At 36.8% G+C, this 27,412-nt stretch overlaps 1 protein-coding gene across 1 annotated transcript in view; it reads right to left on the reverse strand.

The window, feature by feature from the left end:
- The window catches only part of PRSS12 (protease, serine, 12 (neurotrypsin, motopsin)), a gene marked incomplete at its 5' end in the record, with an annotated part of 33,780 nt that extends 8,683 nt beyond the window's left edge, over positions 1 to 25,097 (reverse strand). The window contains 10 exons of the mRNA XM_009576614.1: positions 2,111 to 2,233; positions 4,356 to 4,434; positions 5,090 to 5,295; positions 10,207 to 10,348; positions 13,441 to 13,637; positions 14,603 to 14,744; positions 15,399 to 15,577; positions 20,204 to 20,354; positions 22,515 to 22,693; positions 24,959 to 25,097. Of these exons, the coding sequence (XP_009574909.1) occupies positions 2,111 to 2,233; positions 4,356 to 4,434; positions 5,090 to 5,295; positions 10,207 to 10,348; positions 13,441 to 13,637; positions 14,603 to 14,744; positions 15,399 to 15,577; positions 20,204 to 20,354; positions 22,515 to 22,693; positions 24,959 to 25,097 (1,537 nt within the window). The remainder of the gene's footprint in view (positions 1 to 2,110; positions 2,234 to 4,355; positions 4,435 to 5,089; positions 5,296 to 10,206; positions 10,349 to 13,440; positions 13,638 to 14,602; positions 14,745 to 15,398; positions 15,578 to 20,203; positions 20,355 to 22,514; positions 22,694 to 24,958) is intronic.
- Between the last annotated feature and the right edge of the window lie 2,315 nt (positions 25,098 to 27,412).

Here is a 27,412-nt window from a genome sequence, read left to right on the forward strand (position 1 = left end):
TGTCAGCTTTGGGCCAAAGGTGCCTTCTTTCTTTTACAGTAAACAGTAGTGCATCCACAGGCTGTTGGAGTTGCATGCTTAGATCTAGGTTGCACAGTTTTAAATGCAACATCTGGGGCAAAACAATACTTCGGTCCCTGAGACCACACGTAACAGTTTTAGGATAGCCTGTAACAGACCCTGGAGTGGCTGCACCGATCTGGAAGTATCACAGTGTACAGTGCTCCAGCTATGCTGCTGCTCATCCATAACACTGCCCCATCATGTGGGTGTTCGGCAAAGTATCCAAAATGGGCATGCTTTGGCAGCACATTCAGTAATGACTTGGAGCCCAGCTACGTAAGCAAGCCACTGGGAAGAACAGGTAATGTATTCTGTGGGGAGTGCTTACTGTAAGAATGCAGTGCAACTGCAGCAGCACAGCACAGCAAATACTAACTTGTGTCACCAAACTTTGTGAAAGCGTTCTAATAAGGCGAAGAGTTGAGTAACTAAGATCTTGATTTGCACACAGAAGACATAACTGGCTTCCTGTGACCTCCCTTTTTCTTTCCTTGAAGAGGATCTTTGAGGTAGAAAGGACTGCCTTGTTTTCAAGCCTTTAATCAAAGGCTTTCTCAAGAGCTTAAGTTGCATCCTTCGTAATCACTGTAGGGGTGATGAACAGGGGAGTAGGAAGCCATTGTCTACAAATTTTGCAACTGAAGCAACTGAAGCGCTTTCATAGTTCCACAGAAACTGGGACATTAGTTGAAGTAGGCAGACATTTTATTGAGTTTGACCATTTCAGCTTGAAATATTACCAAGAAAAGTCCTTCATGATTTTCATGAAACATGAAAATGAAAAGATGTGCATCTGGTGTTAAGCAAAGATAACACAAAGGTAACGTTTGAGTAAAAGTACATCTGACTCTTCTTTTTAGTTATTGGTGTGCAAAAGGAAGGGCTCAAAGTCCAAAGTTAAAACATTTGCAGCAGTCTTGAGCAAATTCTAGCAAATATCCTCAAAACTGCAGTGTCGTTCTATGCTTTTATTCCAGCCCATACTGCAACCTTTTGTAAGGATTACAATTAAGTAAGTGCTGTTGAAAGCTTAAAATACTAGACCAGCTTCCTTACTGTGCAAGTTGATGCTTTTATACTACAGTAACTTCATCAGCAGTGAATTCTTGATATCAAAATTACTGAAGAGGGGGTATCATAAAAACTGAATAGGAGAATTATCAGTAACAATATCTGTTTCTGCAAAAATGAGAAAAGACATTTTTAAAACCTAGATAATAGCTTAATACTGAGAATTGCAGAAGAAGTTAGACCAAGTAGATCAAATGTGATTTACAAGGGAGCGTAAGTTGCAAAACAGTTGCTAAACATACGGAAAAGAGCTGAATTTGGCATAGTTTTATTAGATGCCACTGTCAGAGAATTATACTAGTATAACTGCTTAGACAATTTTTTCTTTGTTAAAAGGGATGGGACCTTTGTTTAGATGGCTGCAAAAGATAATTCTTTATGTACTGTGAGATAACAGAGTAAGGCAGTTGCGCCAGCCTATTTGTGAAGAATAAGCAAAACAGCTTGGTCTTGCTAGCATCCAGTGTACAGATTTACTTTCCTATTAGAGCAAAATACGGAATAATGCTTTACCCTAAAATGGGTTTGGGGGGGAATAGTTCATCTGCAGTGTTACAGTAAAGATGTCTATCACTGCCAATATCTATCATTACCAAAAATAATCTGAAATATTACAGTCCCTGTGTTTGATGTTTGCTCAGTTGTCTTCACCATAGCCTGAAAGCCATAAGCTGCAGTTTTGTTGGAACAGAAAGCTGTGTTAAAATGTCCGAAGTATTGCCCATATTTTTTCATGGAAATGCTGAAATTGTGAATATAAATCTCGTGAATGACGACACCCAGAATAATTTCAATGTATTAGGATTTTTTGATTGTTTTTATTTGGAGGGAAAGGACGTTGGTTGGTAGGTTTTTTTTAAACCAAAGGCCAACTCTTTGGAACAGTTTTCAGTGGGCTTGAACTGGAATGTTTTTGCCTATACCCAGAACAACAAAATAGTTTGAAAATACACTTCACTGTTGAAAAGAGACCTACCTTTTAAAGCAATGTGCAGCAGTGAGGACCCAGCAGCTGCTGATGAGAGTAGCACCACACAAGAGTCTTCCATCACCATGAGAAGACTTCAGTCGGAGTGCAACCTGCCATGGCCAGCCGCCCCTACAGAGGACATAAAACATTGTGTTCAGGGTACAACAATGGAAAAGTAAGGTAGCTTGTCAGTTACCTTGAATGTAAATCCTATTTAGTTTCTTTGACTGACATAGCTTGCAAACTATGTTATTTATTGAGTAACAGTTGAGAATACCTTTATATTCCTGCAGCATTCAGAATTCCATTTAACAATGGTCAGGATTACTTTACGGATCGTTTGGGCATCCAGCACTCTGAGTGCTTCCTCCCACTGTCAATTATTTTAATTTTCCCTTCTCAGATTGCATTCATTGTGCCAAAAATACATTCTATGGGTTCCTCACCAAATACCGTCCAAGTCAACAAACCAGAAATTTCCTGTCAACTGGAGAGGGGAAAGAAGGGAATTTCTTGAAAAGCTTAACTCAGCATCCTTTCCTGTCTGCGTTAATCTCTTTGTCGGTTCTGAGCTGTTTGAAAAGGGAAGCTGGCAAACCAAGAAGTCTAACGCAACTATAGAAACCACAAGTATTAGATTAGCACCTTTTTTCAGCCTGTGATCATCTGTTTTGTATAGTAGATCTGGGATACATATTTGCAGGCCTATGAAGACAGGATGGATTATTTTTCACCAGTTTAATAGATTAGCAAAATACGGAATCAGAGAGAAGGGAGAGGGAGAGAGATGCACCTGTAAGCAAAAGCAACATCCAAGAATAAGCAGCAGGTAGGCTTAGGTGTTTCCTGACTACTGTCAACTTGAATAGGTACGCTGGAGTACAAGAGCTGCCCAGGATCAGAGTTGACTCTCAGACTACAGTCCAGCATCCTATGTCAGAGTTGCCAGTGCCAAATGTTTTAAAGTAAGGCTGAGGAATTTACTTCCCATTAAGCATAAAACAATTTAGACATTTTTTAGTTTTGAAGGATGGGATTTAATGTCTTTCCAAAATGGGGTAATTTGGACAGCTTTGGATTTCCTGGTATGTATGTAAGTATCCAGTTGTTTTTTGAACTTCAAGTCAAGTTCTTTATCTTAATGACTTCTTGTGACAATGGGTCCTTTTCTGGTATTGTTCATATGTTCCTTTTCTTGATTTTGAAGCATTTCTAAGTGCACTATTGGATTTCTCTCACCTTTTTGCTTCATCTAATGTCCCTGTGCTTATTTATTATGAGATCAAGTTTCTTGCTCTGACTTAATTGTGCAATCCATTATTTGTCACCGTTTCATTTCATCCAGTGTCCTTTGTACACATATTCTTTTACAATAATTCTCAATCTTCTTTTTCTGTACAATGCATTATTTATTACTCTCATTTGTCTCTTTACTAAGGTAAGTAATCCTACTTTGCTCTGTCTGACTGCATTTAAATGGCCTCCCTCTTGTTACTGTTCTTTGAAGCTCCTCCAGTTAGGCAGTGTCTTTTTTGAAATGGATTGATTGATGCTGTGTGTGTACTTTGCAATAGGTTGCACAATGACATGTAATGATACCGTAAGTGTATTTCTTGCAGTCCCTTTTGTAAGATTCTGTGTTTTTGTGGTTACTCACAACCGTTAAGAAAATAAAGCCTATGCTTTCTATTGTAGCATTTAGTAGTAGTAATAGTAGTATTCAGTTAATCTGTTTATATTGACTAAAAGTAAACATGTCATTAAAAGCTAAGAACAAAGTGTTAACAAAATGCCTGGGTTTATAGCTGTGTCATTATCGAGGCTTATTTTGTGAAGGAAAACCAGGTCTTAGGCAGTGAATCATTCCTAGGCCTTTTTTTTGGTATAGGTAGTATTTAAAACCTTGTACTATATTCATAGCTCTCTTCATATAGCTCACATCCTGATATCAAGATATCCTTTGAAAAAAAGTAAAATGGCTATTTTGAAAGTAAGAAAATTAACCCAATCAAGGACTAAATCCATAAGCATCTACAGATTTTCAACTAATGTTGCAAGTATTTATCAATGAATATTTTTTAATTTCCTACCAAATTTGCTTTGCGTATATTTTTGCATCTACCTCATGACAAGCCAAAAGAAAAAAAAACAACAAACCTAAATAAAACTGTAAATTAGGCAAACCTCTTATGGCAAATACATGTCTTAGAAGCTTTATATTCAAAATTATTTGTCTTTACCAAATATTTACCGTAAAGAATTTTTCCCACCAATTATTCGCTTTTGTCGACGATGTAGTAACCTCAATCCACAAACAGAAGCAAGAGAATCTAAACCAGAAAGGGAGATGTAGACAGCATTAAACTCAAAATGAAAAGTAGCCAATCTTCGATGAGAGTTAATTAAAAAAAAAAACCATGAAGGCTGAAGTTATTCTGTGTTTCATGGTAGTTTTTAAGAACCAAATTTTGCTCTGGGAAAATACACTGAATTCTCTCAGAAATTCTTTTTAGCTGAGATCTTTTGACTGTGATTACAGAGCAATTTACGTATTTGTGCCCTGCTTCTCAAGTGTAGGATTTTTTTATAGGGTTCTTCCTTACTTTATGAAAGTGGAAGCAGAGTTTGGCATACCACATAGGTTTCAGTTCTCAGCTGAAGATAACCTATACCTTGAAACGTTGGAAGTAGCTGTCTAGGTTTTTGCATTTTCATGTCCCTCGTACAACATAAGAAACATGGCTGCTGTAAACTATGGTAGACAAATACCCTGTATCATTGGAGTAGTCTTTGATTCCTTTGTGCAGCTGGCACAGCAATAAGATCACACATGTAAGCAGAGAGGATTTCCCACCACTTTTGTTTCTATAATTCTTTTGATATAACTGTTTCCTCTGTGAGGTGGGATTGTTTACGTCCATCTCTTCCTACTGTGACAGTTCCCCATCCGAACCTGTTGGTCTGCCGCTTACAACGGGGCTTCACCTTTATTGCTGTTCCCGGGGGCCTTCTTGCTTAGGTGGTCACAGATCACCCCTGCGTCCTCGCTGTGACGGCAGTTGTGCATCCCAATGTCCTGCTTAATGCAGTCTGCCAGGGATCTTTCATTTCCTGTACATTTCACATTATCCACGTGGATCGGGCCTTTGCCCTCCCCAAAATATGCCATTGTCCTTGCTCTAGCCGGACCTCTGGAAACAGAGCATATGGGTTTTTTATTAAACATTTTGAGGCATTATTCTACATTTTACTTAACTGAAATATTTCAGAGTGAGTAGTGAAAGACACCAAGGTTTTATTCCAAGTCCTGTCACTGTTTCACTTGATGACAACTTTTCTTCTCATTGCCTCTGTTAACGCTGGTAAGTAGAAAAAAAATAAGTGTAACAAAATTGCTACAGCTCATTAACGTTTAAAAAGTCTTTTTATGTATCTAGTTAGAAGGCACTATGCAAAGTATTTTACGTTATAAAGGCATTACAAATATCTATAAAGCAAAATATGTGAAAGCTGCTTTTTCATAATCTCTTTAATCCTCGTATAAAATCAGCATCTGTGAATGCTAAAAATAATCTCCTCTGGTCTGATTCCCTCAGCAAGATGGGCCAGTTAAATACAGTATACTTGCAGAATAGTAGGAGCTATGATTTACAGATCTGTTAGTTGTTAATAGTTATTAACATATTTCGTTATCATGCCATTTTTAAAGTGCACCGCACAGTTGAGTTCTAAAAGTGTAATGTAACTGGAGAAAGACTGAACCCTGTTCAGTCTCAGCACCCACATTTTCCTGGGAGGAACCCTGTACTTGGTGCTTGTGTGGCATTTTCATAAAGTGCCTCAAGGCACTTTACAAAGAAGGTCAGTATGATAATCCTATGCTTGTATAAGGATAAGTATCAAACCTAAGTATTTAAATGTCAGACTTAAGACATTTTATTAGGGTTTGAAGTCCTGATCCTTATAGCTTGTATGTAGTGCCATGCAGATTCAGCAATGACCGCCGTGTCAGTTGTGTGAATGACTTCTTTTGAATGATGAACTTTTTCCCCAAATGAGGGAGTGGATGAACAAACACAATAAAAAAAACCCCATGAATTGTGCATGTAAGCATCTCATTTGGTAACTTTTGTGATAGATTATTACTTTAAATTACTTAGGATAATGCTTCTTAATATATAAATAGATGTTTTGTTGTTTACGGTTTAAGAGTCAGAAAGAATTATGCGTGAGAGACCACACAACCGTCTATACAGAGAAGTGGGGCAGGAAGCCACAGCTACCTCTAGGTGTGTCTGAACTACAAGTTTACATATCAGTTAAGCGCAATTTACTGATATTTTATTGTGATAGAAATATATGGAATTCTAGAAAACTAAAATGTTCCACTATATCATAGGTTTCCATTTTAAAGGATATGTTATAATTGCGTATTCTAAAGCACGGTACTTCTATGTATACGAAAGGGTAACTGCATGTGCAGTGAAATGCTGGAGTAGAGAGTGTTCAACAATGAAAATGTATTAGGCAAGAAAGTATTTCTCTCCCTTTACACCTCTTTTTATACCTCTTTTAATACCTGCAGTGTTGGGGATGATAGGTGAGAATGGCATGAAGAGTTTATGTGCCTTCATCAACTAGGGATTCTCTGTTAGGGAGGAATTTTGATTTGTCGTACCATTTTCAAAGCTTCGTCATACTAGAAGTGTGGCTAGATCAAACTCAAAGAATCCAGCCCTCAATTGCCCATATCCATATAATTGAAACATGAAAGTAATACATACAAGCTACCTCCTTTTTCAGACTTACACATAGAAAGCCCTTGCCTGTTTGGATTTTTTTTACTACATACTGAAGGGAAGGCGGGCAGGATTTCTCAGTAGGGAATGTTGATTAGAATGCGTGAATTGTAAAAAGCCAGGAAAGAGAAGCATGTAAAACATTCGACAGAGATGATACCACAAGGTCAACTGCCCTTACACATTTTTAATTTCGATGGCTAGCATGTATTTATCAGATAATCCAAAGCCTTAACTGACTTTGGAACCAGCATAGGACAATCTTTGCCTAATGAGTTTAGTCTGATTTAACTTGTCAGTCACAAGCAACGTGTCTCTTCTTGCTCCAAATATTTTTCTTTTGTGAATGATACTCTGATTACAGATAACTGCAAAAAAAAAAAAAAGTCCAACTCTCCAATACCATGGGCAGCTGATGTGTCCATGTATGCTATTACAAAATAGTGAGACAGTACAGGCGCTTGTTGCAAATTCTTACCTGGTTTTGGTATCTCTATGTCAAACAACAAAGTTTCTGCTTTAGGGCAATGCTCCAAAGTTCCTCAGGATATTGAAAAAAACTTTGTTGTGAATCACCACAGTATTCTTAGCTTTTCCCAGAGAAGTATTTATTGCAGTTGAGTAGAGAATTGTCTCTCCAGACTTACCGGCTACTTAATACGGGCACTGCCTCTGTTGGCTTACCAGATAAATCTCAAAGAATACTCTGATACCTATGAGGTCACATATGTAAATATTTTAGGTGAAAGAGATGTAGAGAGACAAAGATGAGGGAGGTAACTTAGTGCGTATGGATTGCAATCATGCATTGACATGAACTGAATCATGGGACTTGGACTGTAGAAACTCTTCATACCTTTATATGAAAGCTATCTATCCCTTACTGTGCATCAGTAATCTCAGTTTGCTGGTAATTGCTATGAAAGGTGTGTCCATACCCACTCTTAATAGAAACCCCCCCACTGTTTAAATTGAACATCTACCAGGAAACAACGGTAAAAATCGTGATGTTCTAGAGCAAGGAGTGCAGCTTAATAGAGAAAATTATTTCATATAATTGGGAGATCTCTAAATGTAGAAGTGTTAAGATTATGTGTTTGTTACGTGCTGGAATGTGCTCTTACAACTGGTTTTAGTCCACCCTTAACAAAGGTGTTCGTCCCTTAATTGCTGCTTTCCAAGCCAGCTATTTATGCACAGATGACCATCAGAGAAACAACCTTTTTGCTTGCTCAGATCTATCCCTAGAGAGAAGGGCGGCTTCAGGTCTTATCCCCTAGCTTTTCTCAGACACAAGGCCATACAAATAACATGCTGAGCTCTTCAGGTGCAGGATTACCATTATTCATAATACTGTTAATCAGGAAATCCAGTTGATTAGTATAGATGGCCAACTACCCTAGAACTTTTTTTTTTCCTATAGTACACCATTTTTGGAGCACTAATGGCAGGATATTTGTTCATTTGTTGTGCGTGTATGTGCATTCTTATAAGCCTGTCCTAAATGAAAGGGGTCCAATTTTACTGGGCCACTTAATTCAGTAAAATGCAAGAGCTTCTAAAACTATCTTTTGTTCTTTACTCATTCTATCAAAATACTTTTGTCCCCAATCACATAGTAGATAGTACTTAGAAAAGGTGTGTGTTCTCTTAGTGTTTATCTTGCTACAAATATACTTTGATTAGGGCGCTATTGATTATTTTTGGGTTTTCGTGACCGGTTTTAGCCAATTAGTGGGGCTGTTTTCTAATATTCTTTATACTATATTTTTCTAACACCAATCATGAATTTAACAAACTGGCTTAATGAGACATCTTTAAAACTAATATTGCTTTGAACCTAGTGATTCTGCCAACTCAGGGATTTTCTTATTTCAGTCTCAGAATGAACCCTACTAAATGGCTGACAATGTTGCAAAGCAGGATTTCATAAAATAAATGTACAGATAAGCATTGACAATATGAATAATATATGCAGGAAAAACTCAGTCCATTTTCTCAGTGTTTACCCTTAGCTTACACAAGTCTTCCTTTTTAAGACAGTCTTTTCTCCCATTTATTGTAATAAATGTGCGAATTTTTTTTCCCAAGGAATGTAATTCCCCAGTAGGAAAGACTTGAGAATTAAACATAGCATTGTAAAAGGAGTTGAATGATACTGTTTAGTTCTGTGAGCAGTCTTAATGAAAACTGATGTCAACTTCAGTATTGGGTGCTTTTTTAATTCCTCCCAGGAAAAGGTCATAATGTGTTTATTTCTAAAGAAACAACATTCATCAACCCTCAAGCTCGGGTGCATGAACCCAAAAGCCCCAGCCTTGCTTTGGAACAGTCAAGTCACCACTGAATATAATTTGAGCTTCAGCAAAAAGATCTGTGCATGAACTCCTGGGCCCAGAAGGAATTCCAACTCATCAGTGCACATAACGGCATAGTCAGGTTTGTGGAATGCAACTGTCTAGACATAGGGTCACCAAGATCCAGCATTTCCGACAAGCTCTCCCAATTTCTGGAACCTAATTTTAGATTTCTAAAATGTGTCTACCCCTAGTCCTTCAAGAAACAGTGCTCTGTTATATCCTATAATCTTAACCCCCCATTCTGACATGACACAAATTGAGACTCCAGCCAACTGTCTGTCCTTGCAGAGATCCAAAAACAGAAGGTGGGGATAAGTGGTTGAGTTTGATCTTCTGAGGGAGACACATAAAAGGCCAGAGAGGCTGAGGATGAAGCAGATTAAATGAATGATTCGGTGGGAGATAATACAAGTCAAGTTTTGTAGTTTTGAAGCCATAGTCTACTACTACTTATAAATATGCTTTACTAAACGAATACCAGACAATTTTTGAAAGGCATATTACATTAGTGCAACTAAGTGTAAAAAAAAAAAAAAATTAGTGTAATTATATCATATTGACATGTGGCATCATAAGTGACAAATAAAATACAATATTTAGTCAGTAGCTTAGTAATTTGGAATATTTAACTTCTAAAAAAAAATTTAATAACTAGCATTAACTTGCATTTCAGTTGTGAGTCAGACTGCAATATGCCTTTGAATATTAAAATTCCTTTTCCCAATTATGCTAGTTAATGAATACTCCTTTTGAAGAAGTAGCCTTACTACTTATTATACGAATGGTATAAATACAGTTTTCCAAAAGAATGCCGAACAGACAAGTTTTAAAAGGCATATATTATGTTATCAGACATACGTTGGTGATATTCGGTTGCAGAAACTTAACATTTTTAGATACAGCAAACAGATAACTTGAAAAACAGTGTAATGAGTTCTCTTACTTGTAGCCAAGCTGTCGACAGACTACAGCTGCATCCTTATCAGACCATCCATCATCACAAATTGTGCCCCACTGGCCATTGATGAAAATCTCTACACGTCCTTCCTTCTTATTCTCACCATCCATCAGCCTGATGGGAGGACCTGGGAATAAATTACTGCTGTCAACTCAACTACAGAAGCAAGAACTAGTACTTAAGTAATTTTCATCATGTTCAGTATACAGGGTCAACTGATGTTTATGTTCAACAAGCCTAAGATTAGCTGTTAAAGCAGTCATATTTTTCCTGGCTGGCAAAAGGAAGCAGTTTGTACAAATTACAAGACAAATATGAAATACTACTGTATTTTGAACTTCAGAGTTCATCTGGTTCCTTCATTTCATACAAATATGTGACATAGCTCAGAATTTGACCACAATGGGCACGGAACAATTCTCCCCCTTAAAGGCAGAAAACGCCCGAGATATCTTTGATATGATACCCATACGAGCCGGACACGTTTTCCTTGCAGAAACTTTGTGGGTGAATTTAACTCTCTCTTTGATTTAAATCTCAATTCACAAATCCATTCTCAAACTGGTTGCTACCACTCCTCTTAACCACTGTCTCAGCAAAAAAGTGCAGTATTGTGTTGAACTTCAGTTATTACTTATCGTTATTCATGCTGTTCTGTTGCGTATTTTGTGTGATAGCATGATGTTCTACAGCATGTTATTCTAGACTGATGCGTGATTATTTTTCTAGCAATTTAAATTGATTGCTTATTCAGATATGTTCATAATAAAAATCTCACTTATGTGGATTAGTCAGACTTAATCAAATCATGGTTCGTTCAGTGCTTGCCCTGTAGTTAAATTTTGAATCATTAGGTAAAGTACATACTTGATTCTCACTTACATTAAAACTCCTTTATAGCATGCAAGCAATGAATTCCTCTGAGGCCTCTTTATAATGTTTAAGTGAGAATCACCTTCTAAATCTTTTAGTATGTCATACTTTATAATCCTTTATACACTAATGAGAGTTTCTTTTTAGAATAATTGGAAAGAGAAACCTGTTCCTAATCTTTTCTAAATCTGTAAGGATGAGATATTACTTAATTATGCTCTTAAATAGAGCAGTATTTTGAGATATTTGCATTTGATATTTAATTCAGATTAATTTAGGATATGAATAACTTTTGTATACCAAACCTTACTCTGGATCAGAGCTAGTTAAATCTGGCCTAATTCATTAATTAAAAGAGGAAAGATTTGAAAACAAAATTAAAGTCTGTTTGCTTCAAATGTCATTTAAAGCATATTGTTTATACTGGAGTTCACACTCTCTGGACAGTTACATGAATTAACTTCACCAACTTGCTGTTTAGCTACATTGTCATGATCTTACATACTAAACAAATGTTGTAGTTATTGTAGTGTATTTTTAGTGTCCCTTAATGTCTGTATTTCCTCAAGTCATATCATCTACTAATTTCTCATATTTTTCCAGTGAATTCATCCTTACACAGAGAAAAAAGGCTTTTTCAAATGCTGGGAAGTAAATGGTAACAATAGAGTCTTTGTCCACTTTCCAATCAGAAATCTTGTCGGAAATGTCAGATACGCTGTCTTAATTTTCTTGTTGAAATGATATGTTACTCTGGAAGAATATGATTTAAATGAAAATTGTACTTATATTACCCAGCTAGAGGCATGGGATATTAATGATACAGTATAGCTATTTTATCGTTATCTCATCTTCTTGTGTTTTAGAAAATACATATATCTGTATTTATGAGCACAAAATTAATATAACTTTCTGGTAATGGGGGATGTGAGAATGATACCATATGGATGCATTTAACTGAACCAGACGTCCTTCAGCTAAGATTATATTTTATAGGAATTTGAGCAGAGCAGCACAGATGGTTTGCATTTGAAAAGACAGCAGTCATGTTTTGAATTCCTGTTATTTTTGGTCTGAGAAAATCCTTTCTACCAAATATGATTTGACATCATCTACACATAATGGAACTATACTGCAACATAAAACATTCATTGGATTGTGAGAGGTCAAAAGGCTGTAAAGAAAAAGACTTTAAAGAGGGAGAGACTAGAAAAGTCACACGGAAGTGCTGATTGTTGTTATAACAGGTAGTGATGTTGTGCAGTAAATCCGTGTCTTAGTTTGCAGGATAGACCTATAGTCTATAATTTCCAGAGAACTTCAGGCACCCAGGCATACAAATCCATTACGTTTCAGTAGAAGCTGTGAATCTAACTCCACTTGTTACAATTCTAATTTCAAAATCGACTAAAATATACTTGGGTAAACTAAAGAATATCGGGAATAATTTTGTAAAAGGCTACCTACTGACAAGCTACAAACTTTGTATGTCGCAAATTTAAAAAATGAAACTCCTTTTCAGAATTGCTGAGCAACCCGTTTTTCCCCTGTAATTTTTACTATGCATATCTGATAGCCAGAATTCTTGTTTAATTATCTACATGTGGATTTAGGAATCTTTGGAATTCATTTGTATATATTTTGTTCTACAATGCCACTATGTAATTAGTATTTTTCTCTCATTTCTTTTCTTATCTGTCTTTTTAGTCTTTTTTCATACAAGTTTGTAGGCTTTTTGACATTGGAGCTGGCTCTTTGATCTGTGTTTGTAGTATCATTCTGTCCTGGTCAGCAAGTGCGGCCCATTCACCCCAAATGATAGGCAATAGTAATGCAGAAATAATTTCATGCTTCTCACCCTTCCTTCTTGCTATCTCTGAATTTCCCGTCTTTCTCCGTATCTCTTTTTTTGGATCGTCTGAATGTAAGGCCATAGGAGGATATACTATTGATTTATGTTTCTCAGTGCTTGGGTACGTCTCCAACTTTTGATAGCATGAGACAGTTACTTAGAACTTGGAGAGGGCTGAGTGAAATGCAGTATAACATTAGGAAGTGCTGGATAGGTCTAAAATCTGGTGAAGACTGAGAGAACAGGATCTCTGGAATCTGACTTTGTTACCTTACAAATTTGTGTGGATGGTTAATGTTCTGGCTGTTTATGTTCCTTTAAACAAAGCTTGATTACTTCCTATGATCTTCAGGAGATCTCTTCCCTTCCTATTCCTTCTTTGCACATATCTGCCAAATACTAAGATTTTGAGCATCCTTAAGTATACTATACTTTGCTCAGCTCTGCACCCACTGCAATACTCACGCTGTGACTTTACCAAAGAGATGCCTTACCAAGTGAGAGTTTATGGCTGTCGTTATCTGGATGGCAAATGAGTCTGACATCCTCCTGATGGTTGCAGTCATGCTTTCCCCACTCTCTCCTTGAGCATTGCATAAGGTTTGTCTCCTTCCCTGAGCAGCTGACATCATCCAACCAGATGGGCCCAGAGCTTCCTTCGAAGTAGCTCTCAGTTGCGCTTTTTCCATACCTGCGTAACACATACGTATACGTAACATTTTGGTCCACAGTGCTCAGAGGGCACGTGATGCTTAACCACTAGAAAGGAAATAAATCATTTCTGAAGAAATAAAGTTTCTCAAGTAGTAACAGTAAACAGTGTTAACCATGACAGAGCACGTTCAGTTAGCATTAAATTCAATGAGAGCACCATATGCTGCTTCTTTGGTAATGTTTTTTTTAAGGAATTACTGTTACGTTAATACAAACTTGAGAATGTAATACCTTTGATTAAGGCCTCCCTTCAACCAAGCAGATGGCTGTCGCACTGAATTGAGACTTAGTATTATATATACATTTAAATATTGCAGTCTGGGAAAAATGAGACAAAATTCTTTTCTGAATGTGAGCAGTTACAATCTGAAGGCAAGACAACAATCACCTAGTGAGACTGTATTTTTGTAGCCACAGTCAGTAGGAAAAGTAGTGAAGAGTGAATGCACGAAACTCTAATGGGATTTTTTCTAAAATATGCTTTTCAATACATAACAGTGTTCTAGGGCTAGACTGTGGGTTTTTCTGAGCTAAATCCAGAAGGATTTATACCTTGAAAATGTCTGTGATTTTTAATCCCTGTTCGACAAGCAAAGATTTTGAAGAATCAAACTTTTATAGGCAAAATAGAACACAACAAATCAGTTTTTCTCTATAGCGTATGCATTGATCTCAGTTAGCCAAAAAGATGATTGGAAGGAACTCGGTGAATAAAGGCTGCTGAATCACAACCTCAGTTGAAGCTTTTTCTTCTACCTAAACTGAGGCCATAAATATCTCTTCGAGCCTGAGGGAGGCAGGCTTTAATGGATTTTAACTCGGTAGTTTCTATGAAGCACTCAACTAATATTAAAAAAACAGACTCTTGAATAATGTAGGGTTCATGTAAATGTTTGTCATCATTGTCAAGTCAGTCAGATATCTAATATCAAGTAATCTTACTTAAATCCCAGCTGCCGGCAAACCACCTGTGTATTCAGCTCTGTCCACCCATCATCGCAGATTGTGCCCCACTGCCCAGTATAATAGACCTCCAGGCGTCCCTCATGACTGCCTTTCCCACTTGTTAGTCTTAATGCACCATCTGTGTCATTAACAAGTAAGGAAAAACAAAAACAAGAATCAGTTTTTCTTAGGTCCAATTATTGCTCTAAAACAAAATTAATAACATTGCATTTACTGCATCTGATCAGAATATTAGACTACTAAATCTAGTGCTGATCACTAGGTGTCATTTAATGAGAAGATGAAAGAAATGCCATAACGCACCCAGTCAGTTGTGAAGCGTTGCATAATGCAGTTGCTTAAGTGCAAGAGAAATGGCACAAGATACTGATCCCCCAAGCCCTTATTACATGCCAAGTCCGCAGGAGTGGGCTCAGATTACATGATTTCACTGTATATACGCCTTAGCTTTTTCTTTGTGTATTCTGTTATTTCCCATTGCTTTTATGCTGAAATGCTTACTGCCATTGATACATGTGATACACAGTTAAGGCATGCCCACATAGTAAGTGGCGGTTAACATGTTACTGAGGAACCAAGGCTTTGTGTTGAATAATGAGATTTTCTGTACCTGTAAAATTTCCATAGCCAACAGCTGGTTCATTTTGATACTGGCAGAACACTTTATTACTGTGGGGTTTTGTGCATCTGCAAACTTTAAGAATTCTCTTTCCAGAGGTGTAACTCTGCATTTGTCACTGTTTTCCTGTGTGATTATTGGTAATTGAAGTACCTGTGAGAGGTGTGCAGGAAACGCCAGCATCTTCTTTGTGGCCGCAGTTGTGTTCTCGCCAGGAGCTTTTTGGACACTGTTCTATAGATAGTTCATTTCCCGTGCACCGCACTTCATCCAGCAGCACGGGGCCTGAGCCTTCTCCAAAGTAAGCCTGGCTCCACGCCTTAGCAACACCCCTGTTGAAATGTAAGAAACACCCAGTCAAGACCAAGCAAGCTGAAGAGTCTGGGACTCACTGGGAAGAGCTAAAATGTGGCATATCCAGCTTCTAAAATAGCAGATGGGACTGCCTAAATAGCCGCTGCACTGGTACCTGACAATGCAGCCTGTGCTATGTCATGTAATGTGATGTGGTTCCACAGTCAACTTCAGTCTCAGCTGAGGCTGTGGAGCATACCAATGGAACATACCATTTTCACACTTCCATGGTTTGAACATGTTTAGAACATCAATTAAACATCAATTTCTATTGTTAATTACTCGAGAGATTTTCCTCTTCTGTCCCTTTTGATTTTTAAGCGTAACTTACCTAGAAGAGATTATAGAGGTACAGCTTGGGTATGAAGATGCTAATTTTAATTTTCATTTAATGTTTATATGTAGTAAAAATAACCTGATATTATATTTCTACAGTGACTTTCATCTGTTGTCCTCAAAGCACATTAATCAAATGTCAAATATTCGGATGAGGCAGATAAAAGTGATTGTTTCCCCATTTAGTCATGTAAAAACCATGGCAAAGAGATCTTAAGTGACTTGACAATGTCATACCACCGATCAGTGGTAGAAATAAGAACAGAAAGCAGACCAATGACTAGCCTTGTGTGTGTAATACTCTTTGTGTCAGCATAGAGGATTTTGAGCACAAAAACCTATATAAATTGAAAACACTCCATTGTTTTAGCGTTACAGTAATTATGCAGTGTTTAACACTTGACGATCCATCAGGATTTTTCCAATTCTATTTAAGATACCATGTTTTTCATATGTAAATGTTTTTCATGGTTTGATTTCTTTCCACGCAATAGTTTCTCTGTTCATATACCCAGTCGAGTTTTTATAGGAGTATTCTCAGTATCTGTCGTCTTTTTCAACTTGTAAGATTGAAATGTCTATCTAAATTTTTTACTATAATGAATTACCTATGCAAAGGATTAGTTTAAATTAATTAACATACAGTTTGGGTGCAGGGCTCTATACTAATTATTAAATTGCTTTAAAGAGAGTTTTCCACTACCAGCCATACAGTGTCACGTAACACCTAACAGGAATTGTATGTTCAGCTTATACTGAAAACATAACAAGTCTTGACTATTTTGTTTCGGGATGTAATCATTCAAACCCTTAACTGGCTTTTGCAACCGTGTGTCAGGACAGTACGTTGCTGTAATTTTTTTTTTAAGGTAAGTTGCACTAGTTCATGTTTTTAAGGCACTGACTCATTAATCCATGTGTGGATTTAGATAGATGTAGATTTCATTTCTAGTGCTTTGTATAAATATGTAACAATCTGTTCTCTCTTTTTTTTAAAGGAAAACAACACTAAATTTACAATTAGCAATCATACAAATTCTTGATAAACAGTAAGGGGGTATGGGAAAAATAACAACAGTAAGAGGCTCATAAAAATTAAATTAGAATTAGGAAAAAGTTCTGTAAAAAGGAAGGATGTGGAAATTCATGGTAGACATGAATAGATGTGTAGTGCTCAGTAAATGTGTAGATGGTAGTGCTCAGTAAATAAAAGCACACACAAGAAAGGTAAATGATCTGTGTTTTGCATTTTCATTTTGCTTAAAATCAATTTGTTTTTAATATTTTCAAGCTAATGTGCTTCATTAATATTGAAAATGCACTGTTAACTTTCAGACTCTTTCTCTGATGACCAGATGCCTTCTTCAAGTGGTGGGAAATATCAAAAAGCAGGTCTTATTTACTCAGAAGGGAGAAGAGTTATAATCTGCAATTGCTTCAAAGAAGCAGGTAGGTAAACCAAAAATATCCTCAAACACTCCGCAGGCAACATTTAACCAAAACACGTAGCTTCAGTCTGAAGTTAGTACCTTATTTTTGAGAGAGATTTTTAATTAGACATTACCTTTTCTTCCGAATGACCTTCCTAATTCCAAATAACATATTAAGAGATATCTTGCTCTAATTTTTTTCCTTTAGCAATATCACAAAGAATTTTAATAGATTGGAAATGGTATTTTTCCCTGAGATTTGCAAACATTTTCTGATTGCCCTTACTATTCTTTCATTTAGTTTGTTAAGTAACCATGCATTTTTATATGTAGCATTAATTTACTGAACACTTGTACTTTGCAATGCTGGTAATGGGGAAAAAAAAGCCAAGTCCTCCATCTCTTATATTTCATAAAGAGCTGCTTTTCGAACTTGTTGACTATATAGTAAACTAAGAAAGTATAATCCATAGGATAGACTAAGGGTAATACTTATTTCAAATCTAGGTATCCCGTTTGTATTTAAGCATCTAAATAAATAAAAACGTCTTGGTTTTCCAGTGTATCTTTCTGATGTACCGAGATAGGCTCTGTGAGTTCTCAGCACTTCAGGCTATTTTTGTAGAATTGAATAAATACAGACTGAAGAGCCTACTTTCAGGATACCTATTTTTATTAATATTACCCTAAATATATCATAGGCTTATTACAGAAGGCCTGGTTTACTGGTAGTTTTTAAGATTATTATACTTTGGAACATTTATATGTATAAGAGAAATTATCTTCATTTAAGTTGATTGAGTGGTATTTGCATATATTAAAAGTTTACACAAAAAGAAAATTCTTGTATATAGCTTCAATTTCTCGTATTTTTTTAATTCTGATGCTGGTACAAATGTATAGAAAATGTTAAAAAAAAAATCCTTATTCATTAAGAAGCTGGCTGAAATCAAAGAGAGAATGCTTGACTACTCTGAATGTTGAAACAAATTATACCATAATCTAGTAAGATTCTCTGGAGTTCCAGTAAAGCAGAGCCAACACATCCCACAACACATGCCCATAACAAGGGCAATTTGTATCAAGCAAAAAGTATTCATGAAACAAATAATAAAATAAATTGTCACTATTTTTCACCTATTAATGGTAGATTAATATTCTGAAGTTTTATAGGAGTGCTACAGAAAAGTTGAAAGGGTGTGGGAAGCTGCTTACTGAGATGCTTCACTTTTACAATTTGTGGCACATTTTTAGATTATTTTTATTACTTCATAACTGGTCTACTGCCACTGTTGGTAAAATTTCACTTCACAATAATGAGTATATTTGTCAAGACAAATTACTCGAGAAATTCTGTAAATCTCTAGACGTTTCAAAAAGAGTTAGCATCATCTTAATACAATTTATTTACTCAGAAAAACGAATCAAATTAGAAGCATCTCAGAACTTCAGTTTCTGAACATTAAGTAATCAAATGTTTCAGTGTAATCAGTAAGGAGGCAGGTTAAGAGCATGACATTTGTCATTAGTATAAAAAATGTAAAGCATAACTTAGTAACTCCCCAAACTTATTAATAGTGGCCCAATTCAAAAGCCGAAAAAGCCTGTAAGAAGACAGACTTTCTTTTAGGTATTCCCAATTGAAAATATACAGGAATATAAAAATATAGCGTAAAATAAACGGGAGAAAAATGAAAATCGGATGTCAGAGGAGCATATTGATTCCCACATGGCTCACCAGGAGATCTAGAAGCTTTGTAAGTACTACACAGTTCTCATCCTTTTGAGCCAATTTGGATGGCACCAGCAGTCCAAGGCCTCAGTTTCACGTTACAAAACAAAGTACACTCTGGGGGACACCCATTAATGCTACCAAGCTTGCTACCTTCAATGCCACTTCTTTTAATTCATCGTAATCCCAGCAGGGTTGAACAGGCAAGTTCTGTTCCAGTCTCCTCTGTACTGACCTGCTTAGTTCTCATCCAGTCTGTCTCAGACATAATCCCCTTCTCCTTGGGTTTACATCTTAGTATCTTCTCTGTATCTTGCTCCTAGTTCTTTCCCTCTTCAGCCCATCTGGCCTTTCATCCCAATTGTCCCCATCTCCTTCCTCTCTGATCCAGCAGTTCTCCTCTTTGCCTCCCACTTCTGCAGCCTCTTTCCTCAAATACTGAATACTTGCCTTCTGTGTGGTATCAAAATCACCCCGGCTGTTCAGAAGAGGAGCAAGGAAATCCTGTTCTGCTGCTGTGACTGTATTATGGACCATGGTTAGTTCAGACAGAATCGCTGTCAAGCTTAACTGTCAAAACTTCAAACAGATCTCTACTCACTATATGCAAACTGACAATCTTCAGAGACCTGTGATTTAAACAAATCTTGAGAGATTCTCATAGGCATGCCAAAAACATACCCTTCCTGACAAAGCAGTGCTCTTACTCCAAAGCAAGGAGACTGTTAGGCTCTTCAGTAAAATGGATGTAAGGATTTAAACAGTCAAAGCAACTTCCTTTTCTTCACCTATGGTTTTTGATTGAAACTTTACTGAAATTGTAGTGAGTTTTCACTAAAAAGTCAGCATTTTTTGAGACACATCCTTTGTCTGTCTTACAGACAAAATTGCCCTATCATATGACATTGAAAACTGGATCCTATAAATCAAAGTTCCAGGGAACTGAAAGTAATAGCGCTGTACCTGAACCTTCTGTAAATAAACTTAGTTACTGCTTCAAAGTATTAGTGTGATTTTAAAGGAGCATCTTTTGACAGCTCCAAGCTTTGTATCTGACTAACTCTCCTGCTTTGCTGCTCAAGTAGAAAATATGTAGAAAAACAAACCCAAGGCCAAGCTGCCGACAGACAACTTCAGCATCTGCATCATCCCATTGATCATCACAGACAGTCCCCCACTGGCCAGCATGGTAGACTTCTACTCTTCCTTCGTGAGCGTTGTTCCCACCAGCCAGCCGGATCGGAGTAAAGACAGGAGCTGTGATCAAACATAGAATATAGGAAAAGGTCATTTCTTTCCCAAAATGTTATCCTGATAGTAGAGAAGATGGCTTAATGGTTTCTCTGACATCACTCAAGAACCACACTTATTTTTTTCTAGTTAGATGGAAAACCTGAAATTAAACTTCTTAGAAATGAGTTCCCCTGAGCTTCACTCTCAGTAGCTGAAGAATATTATACAGACAAGTAACCATACTGATCTTGAGTTACTTAAGTGTCAAAGCGCTCACAGATACTTAGGGCTGTAAGGCCAAATACTGCAATCAGTCAGTAGAGCTCCATTTCTACCAGTAAGAGCAAAATTGGCTCTGTATAGGCTTGGTCCCAGAGGGTAAAATCTGAAGTAAGAGGCAAAAATTCTTTCATTGCCACAGAAGTAGAAATTAATCCTCATGTTTTCTCATTACTTTGGTAATTCCAGTCAGAGCAGTGAAATCTCATTGACTGTGGAGTCTCACTTTAATTGTGTAAGTATTGTTCCCTTCCTGTTTCCGAGATACGGTTTGATTTTTGGTCTTTTCAAATCATTAGCCCTTTTCTGGTCCAGCAAGAAATTGTCTTGAAAGCATCACTTCTGCATAAAGCTATAATAATGCACACAGCTTAAAACCATATTAAAAAAAAATCGCTCTGGTATTTAAAACCATTTAAAACCATATCTAACAACTGAATGACTTAAAATGTGATTAACTTTTGTGTAGGTCTTCCAACCAATTAATGCTACTATTTCATCTATTTCTTGGCTTAAAAAAAGAAAATTGAGGGCATTCCTCCAATTTCATCTTGCTATTTCACTGGTATGAAATCTGTTTTTTTGTAATTATTTAGAAAGCTAGTTGCAGTAGAACCTGCAAAACGTGAAAGCTTCATCTAGTCTGCCGAAACTCAGGATCAATTTAATTCATTTCAGATACCCTGGACTCTAAATTACTGATAAACTTCCTTTCAGCATTATTGAAACAGACAATAGTCCTTCAATAAATTTATCTATGCAAAACCAAGTTTTCTGGTGAAAATGTCCATAAACAGAAGGAAAACCTTATGATCTAAAAATATAATTTGCAAATGTATTGGTTTTAGTTTCTTTAGGCAAAACTATTTCTTCTGCTTTGGTCCTTCAACTTGTCTCCTAGCTTAAAAAGGTTCTCCCTTCCCTCCACACTGTAGTTTTCTAAATTAAGACCAAAATGATTTTTTACAAGTCATTTATCAAAATATTCCTCATGAATAGTGGAGTTTTAGGACAAAAATGCATCTGCCTTTGGACAGGAACGTAAGTAGGAGAGAAAAGGCAGCACAGAGCAGGCTGCAGCCATACATGTTTTGGTTACAACTGAAGAGATTGCCATTGCCAGCTCCTCAGCACTGCCAGCCTAGCCTTCCCTGAGGTCAGCAATATCTGATGGTAAATTAAATCTGATGGTATAATTGCTCATTTACTTGCTGTTTATCATGTTCATTAAAATAACCTGAAATATCTTAAAAACATTAATAGTATTTTTTTCCTAACAATATCATTTTGACTTGGGTGAGTGATGTGTGAGGTAGCAATCTTCAGCTAGGAAGACTTGGACCTGTATTAAATGTATGTAGAATAGGGCAAATGTCTTTGCAGTTTCTTGTGCAATGTCATCCATGTTCACAGTAAGGAATGTCATCCCCACATTTCTGTACCAAAGAAGAAGGCATAGCCTGTTTGTGAAATTGCTGCTCCTCCCTGCTGTTCAAGAAAAGCTAACAAATTGACATGTAGCATGTGTAGCTACCAAAGACAACCTCTGAGTAGACAAATAAATTAATAAATAAATAATTTTTAAAAAAATGTTTAAAAAAATGTGGGGGGAAGCAATCCTACCTTTACAGCCAGAGATTCTCGCTGCTTCACCCTTTCTCACAACCTATATCTCAAAGCAGTAATTTGGTTGTTGATTATGGAAGGGTAAAAAGGGCTTCAGCTAGTTGCTACTTGCACAGCATAGAGGGATTTTGAAACAGTTAATGATGTGATGATTCACTCGGTTTAATTTCCTGTTCTGAAAAGTCTTAATATTTTTTTCTAATTTAATAATGAGTAATTATTACTACTTCTATTTAAATAAGGTGAGGAGTTAACCAAACCATATGTATTTTTTTTTACCCAGCGAAGAGCTACATGTGACAGCAGCTGCCATTTTTTGAGGACATGTTCCATCCTGCCAGATGTCTTTTTCACATAACAGTATATTTTCTTCATCACCACGACAACGCACTTCACTCCAGTAAACAGCAATAAGGCCCAGTCCGGAAAATGGTATATGTTTTGCTGTACCTTTTTCACTGTAAGAAGAATAATCAGGATAGGACATTAGAGTGGGAGGAGGGGAAGTGGAACACTTTCTCGTATATAAATCTTGGAGTAGAAAAGAAAGGGCTTTCTTCAGCAGTGTAAATTCATCACATTTTCATACAGTTCAGCATTGTCTTCTGCACAAAGAAAAGTAACAGATGTGACCCAGTTCTCACCATTTTGTTGTGGGATATTTTAGTACAATGGCCTGTGTTGCTGCAGGGCGAGCTACATTCCTGTTCTCCCGGTTCTTAACTACAAAAATCAACAGAGTCCACAGTCCATAAGTGAATCTACAGAACCATCCCACTGCAGTTATACTTCCAGGAGAGGTAATGCTAATGGGCCTTTCACTCTTATCCTCTCCTTTACTCCATTAAAACATACCAGTGCTCTGCCCATACACGTCATATAATATGGTTGTGACCATGGGGCAGTGAAACTACCTCATACTCCATTAGATCAGGCCTGTGTCCGTTACTCTCTATTCAGCCATTCCCATCCATCCAGAACATTTATAAACAGCTTCATTTCCTTCCCATACTGAATCTACAGCGACAATTATTGAGCCATTTTTTCTTCCATATAATGCCCAAAAAATTAAATTAAAAACAAAGCCCAAATATTGTAAAATCAAAGGACCAAATAGACGGAAGCACCTGAAAGGCACCAATAACACCCACTAAGTTCACCTTGTGGTATATAGATCCAAATTTCTGCCAAACACTCATGATAACAGAAACTTTCAACTACTGTTTGCTTGGGGCTTTTTGGCCTGGGTTCAGATTTAAGCCATTTCTGTTGAAAAGACCAAATCATTCACCCGTATCACTGAACTACTTTTGCTAATAGCAGTCTTGTTCAACTGAAATGTTTAGGGTGTGGAAGGTAAAAAAGAACTTACATGAAAATGAGGAAAGGAGGCATTGCACGTAGACAGCTGAAGTCATAAGCAAAATCACAGCCTCCAGATGGCTGAACTTTTATCTCATCTAATCCTCATATTTTTATAAGTTGGCATGGTGTGTCCAGATTAGTATTGAACATTATAAAACAGCTTAGATTTAGTTCTGGCTAGCAGTCTTAAAAAGTGGAATAATCATTAGGAATGTCATAGTGCAAGTATGCTACAAAAGCCCCTTACTGCTTGTAGCAAAGAAAATCACTACTTTGGTATGTGACTGAAAAAAACGTTAGAAAGGCAATAAAGCCAGCCATACTTTGTGGCTTATTAAGAAAGTGCAAACTGAATGGGGTGCTAAGGGGGGATATTCAAGTAATTTGGTTGCTAACTCGAACAGCATTGATTTTTTAGAAGCTGAAATTGCATTTTATTTTTAAAACTCCCTTTTGATACGGGCATTTTCTTCCTTATCTCAGTTTGCTCTTACTATTGCAATTGCAGTGTCACTATAGGCATTATCTAGAGTTTAATCACCAAATTGTGTTAAAAAGTCTTGTTGATTAATTCCATTCTGAGAGCAGTGGGAAGTAGTGGTCAATGAGGACAATGCAGGGTCTTCCCACCTGTCCAACTCCGTAAAATGTTTCCATGAAAATGTAAAGCTGCAAAACTTGTCTGGTTTTAGGTTTTGTTATCAATGTGCAACTCTGAAAGTAAACCATACAGATTATCTAGGTAGATGAAGATGTGCACAACAAAAATACCACATTTTCCAAAAACCTAGGATGACTCCCAGATGTTTTTTGGCAGGATAGAATGGATGATTACCAGGGTAACCCCATGCTCCTAAGAACCAGGAATTTTCCTATGATTAGGAGCCCATGTAGAGTCTAATTCTGACCACATTTACATTTTTATAGATTCAGTAACCTCACTGGAGCTGTTCTTAATTGACTCTTACATAAGTGAGATCAGGATCAGACCTCATATTTCTGCCCTTGTGGACATCTCCCAAATGTGTAGTAAAGCAGTTTTTGTTTGCCCTAAGCTTTTCTGAGCTGTTCACACTTTTAACTTTGAAAGCAAAGCATCTACCCTGGTCTGCTCCTCTCCAGATCCCATATGCAGCTTTCAAATGAAATACTGATTCTCACAGCAACCTCTTTGAAGTACAACGCAATTGAAGGAAGCGAAGGATTCTGGGAAGAACAACTTCAGCATTCAACAACTTTCAAGCAGAAAAAACAATCATCAAACCCAAAAAGCCATTGGGATTTGCAAAATAGATTGTCCTTTGTACTGAAATGTCATTAAAATAAGTTGACTGATTTTTAGTCAGACTGAAACTTACCCAAGTGCAAGCTGTCGACATACAACTGTTGCATCATTATTGTCCCAATGGCTCCCACAGATTGTTCCCCAGATTCCATTCAAATAAACCTCCACTGTACCTTCAAACTCATTCTTGCCACCCTGCAGTCTCACTGACCCTAGTTAAAAAAATAAAAAAATTAAGCTTCCAAGATATTCCATTGCTTAATTAACATAACCCACACAAAAGACTCCGCACCTCATCTTCCTTCTGCAGAGAGAGTTCCTGTTTCATGTATTACCATCTCTGTGCTCTTTGGGTGAGCTGCTTCTAAGAAGCACTCTGGCACAGCTAACATTCTTATACAGTGATATACAAAAGTAGATAACCTTATTTTTCACATAAGGAAAACATTTTGCTTCTTATACTGAAGTTACATCCCATTTCTGATCTTTCTGATGCCACAACTTAGTTAAAGATCTAACAAAAGACTACACATAATTATTTAAATGTGGTTACCTCTACCCAAATGAACAAAAAAGTATACATGTAGAGTGCTATACTTTTATGTTCCACATAATTCCATCCAACTTAAGGGAATCAGAAAGCAACCACTGCATTGCATAGCTTTTGCTCTGACCCATGTAACGTGCATGTTATGCACGTCGTGGATATCAGCAGTTTATTTTAGCCAAAGAATGCATTTGTTCATACTTGTTCTCAAACAGAAAAACATTGGATGTAGTTCTGTTAATTCGTGAGAGGTCTTTACCAAATTCTCAGACAAAACAAGCTAAAAACATGAGGATCGTCTATAAGAAGTGAAAAAAAAAGTCTGCTTCTTGAGAGCTGTAGAACACAGAAATCCAAGAAAATTAACAGATTCTGCATTTTTTTATTGCAGTATTTTTACTTGAGATGCTAGATGCATCTGCTGTTGAAGGTAGCCAAGTGCGACTGGTAAAGGTGGCAAAAAGCTGGTCACAGGTATAACTCCACAGAAGCAGAACAAAGAGTCATAACAGAGCAGTAATTCAACAAGAAAGAATACATTTCTGCTAAATTATCAAACGTAGCCTAATTGTATGCATTAGTATTGCCTGAAATCTCAGTTAATCCATCTGCCTCTGTTCTGTGATCTACTTAAAATCAGAAGCTACACCATCATCCAGTTTGCAGGGTTTTTAGCAATGGGAGAAAACAGTCAATGTTTGTGCCGGCATTTCATTGTATACGTGTTCATATACGTGTAAATAATAATAATAGTAATAATAATAGTAATAATAATAATAGGTAGATCCACTTTTTCTTCTCAGCTTTCACTCAGATTGTGTCCTGGTTTTAATTTAGTTCAGTATGTTTTATAAAACCACGAAGCCAAATGACTGCCAAATAACTCGAGGAATTAATTAACCTCAAACTTGGTTTTGTGTGTTCCTTTTTGCCTCCTATTTACTTTCTCAGCAGTAACTTACTGTGCAGTAAATTACAAACAAAATGTATTCAACTCATGTTACAGAGTGAGCTATCATTCTGAACAGAGGATTATTAATGAGTTAATCATAATAATACTGTAGACATGTTGCACATTGTTTATCTGTCTTTATAATTTTTTCTCTTTGTGTTTTTCTGTCACATACAGACAGAGTCTGGAATTTTGTTTATTTCTGCTCTTCACCAGACTTTTATATAGACTATTATTTTCACTTGAAACATCAACTGCAGTCATAGCAAAGTGATTCCTGACATACCAGAAAGTAATTTTGAAGATGTCATCATAAGTTTATTTTTGTACATGATTGCTTACAGTCCTGCATGACACCTACTGAAATCAATACAGTGTTTCCTGAGTACACATTACACAATATTTCTATTCAAATATTTGCATAAGGGAGTACTTGAAGAATAAAATTCTCTTCTAAGGTCTCCATGGCAGAATTTGGCTCACTCCTTTTGTATTTACAGAATTCCCAATGACAACAGTGGAAGAATTTATTCATGTACACAGAACAAAAGATAGCACAAAGATAACTTTTGCACATCAGAAACTCTTTTGCAACAATTAAAAATGAAAGAAATCTGAAATCCTTTGCATCTCCAGTAGAAGCTTCAGGAGGGAAGTTTGAAAAGCACAGAGTTCTCACTGCGGACACGTACCGCTAAACAAAGAAAACAGCCTTTCCCTCGCCACCCACTCCCCTAAAGAACCCCGGGTGACATCTGGTCCCTGTTGAAGAGGGAAAACACACTACTGGTATCAGTTGGTAAGGAAGGGAAAATGACTATATTTCCACGCGCCTGTGGGAAAAGACATAGATGAAAACAATAAATGAGGGATTTTTAAAAAATTCATCTAATATCTCAACAAAATATTTTGGTTTGCCTTCTTCTTGTAGACTTACAGCTGCATATAGGAACACCAATGTTTTATGAAGGGTAGTAGCATTCATAACAGACCTTTGTTCATCTCACAAGAAAACACGATAAAGAACC

Source organism: Fulmarus glacialis, unplaced genomic scaffold (genome assembly GCF_000690835.1).
Source record: "Fulmarus glacialis isolate BGI_N327 unplaced genomic scaffold, ASM69083v1 scaffold14434, whole genome shotgun sequence".
NCBI classification, from domain to species: domain Eukaryota; kingdom Metazoa; phylum Chordata; class Aves; order Procellariiformes; family Procellariidae; genus Fulmarus; species Fulmarus glacialis.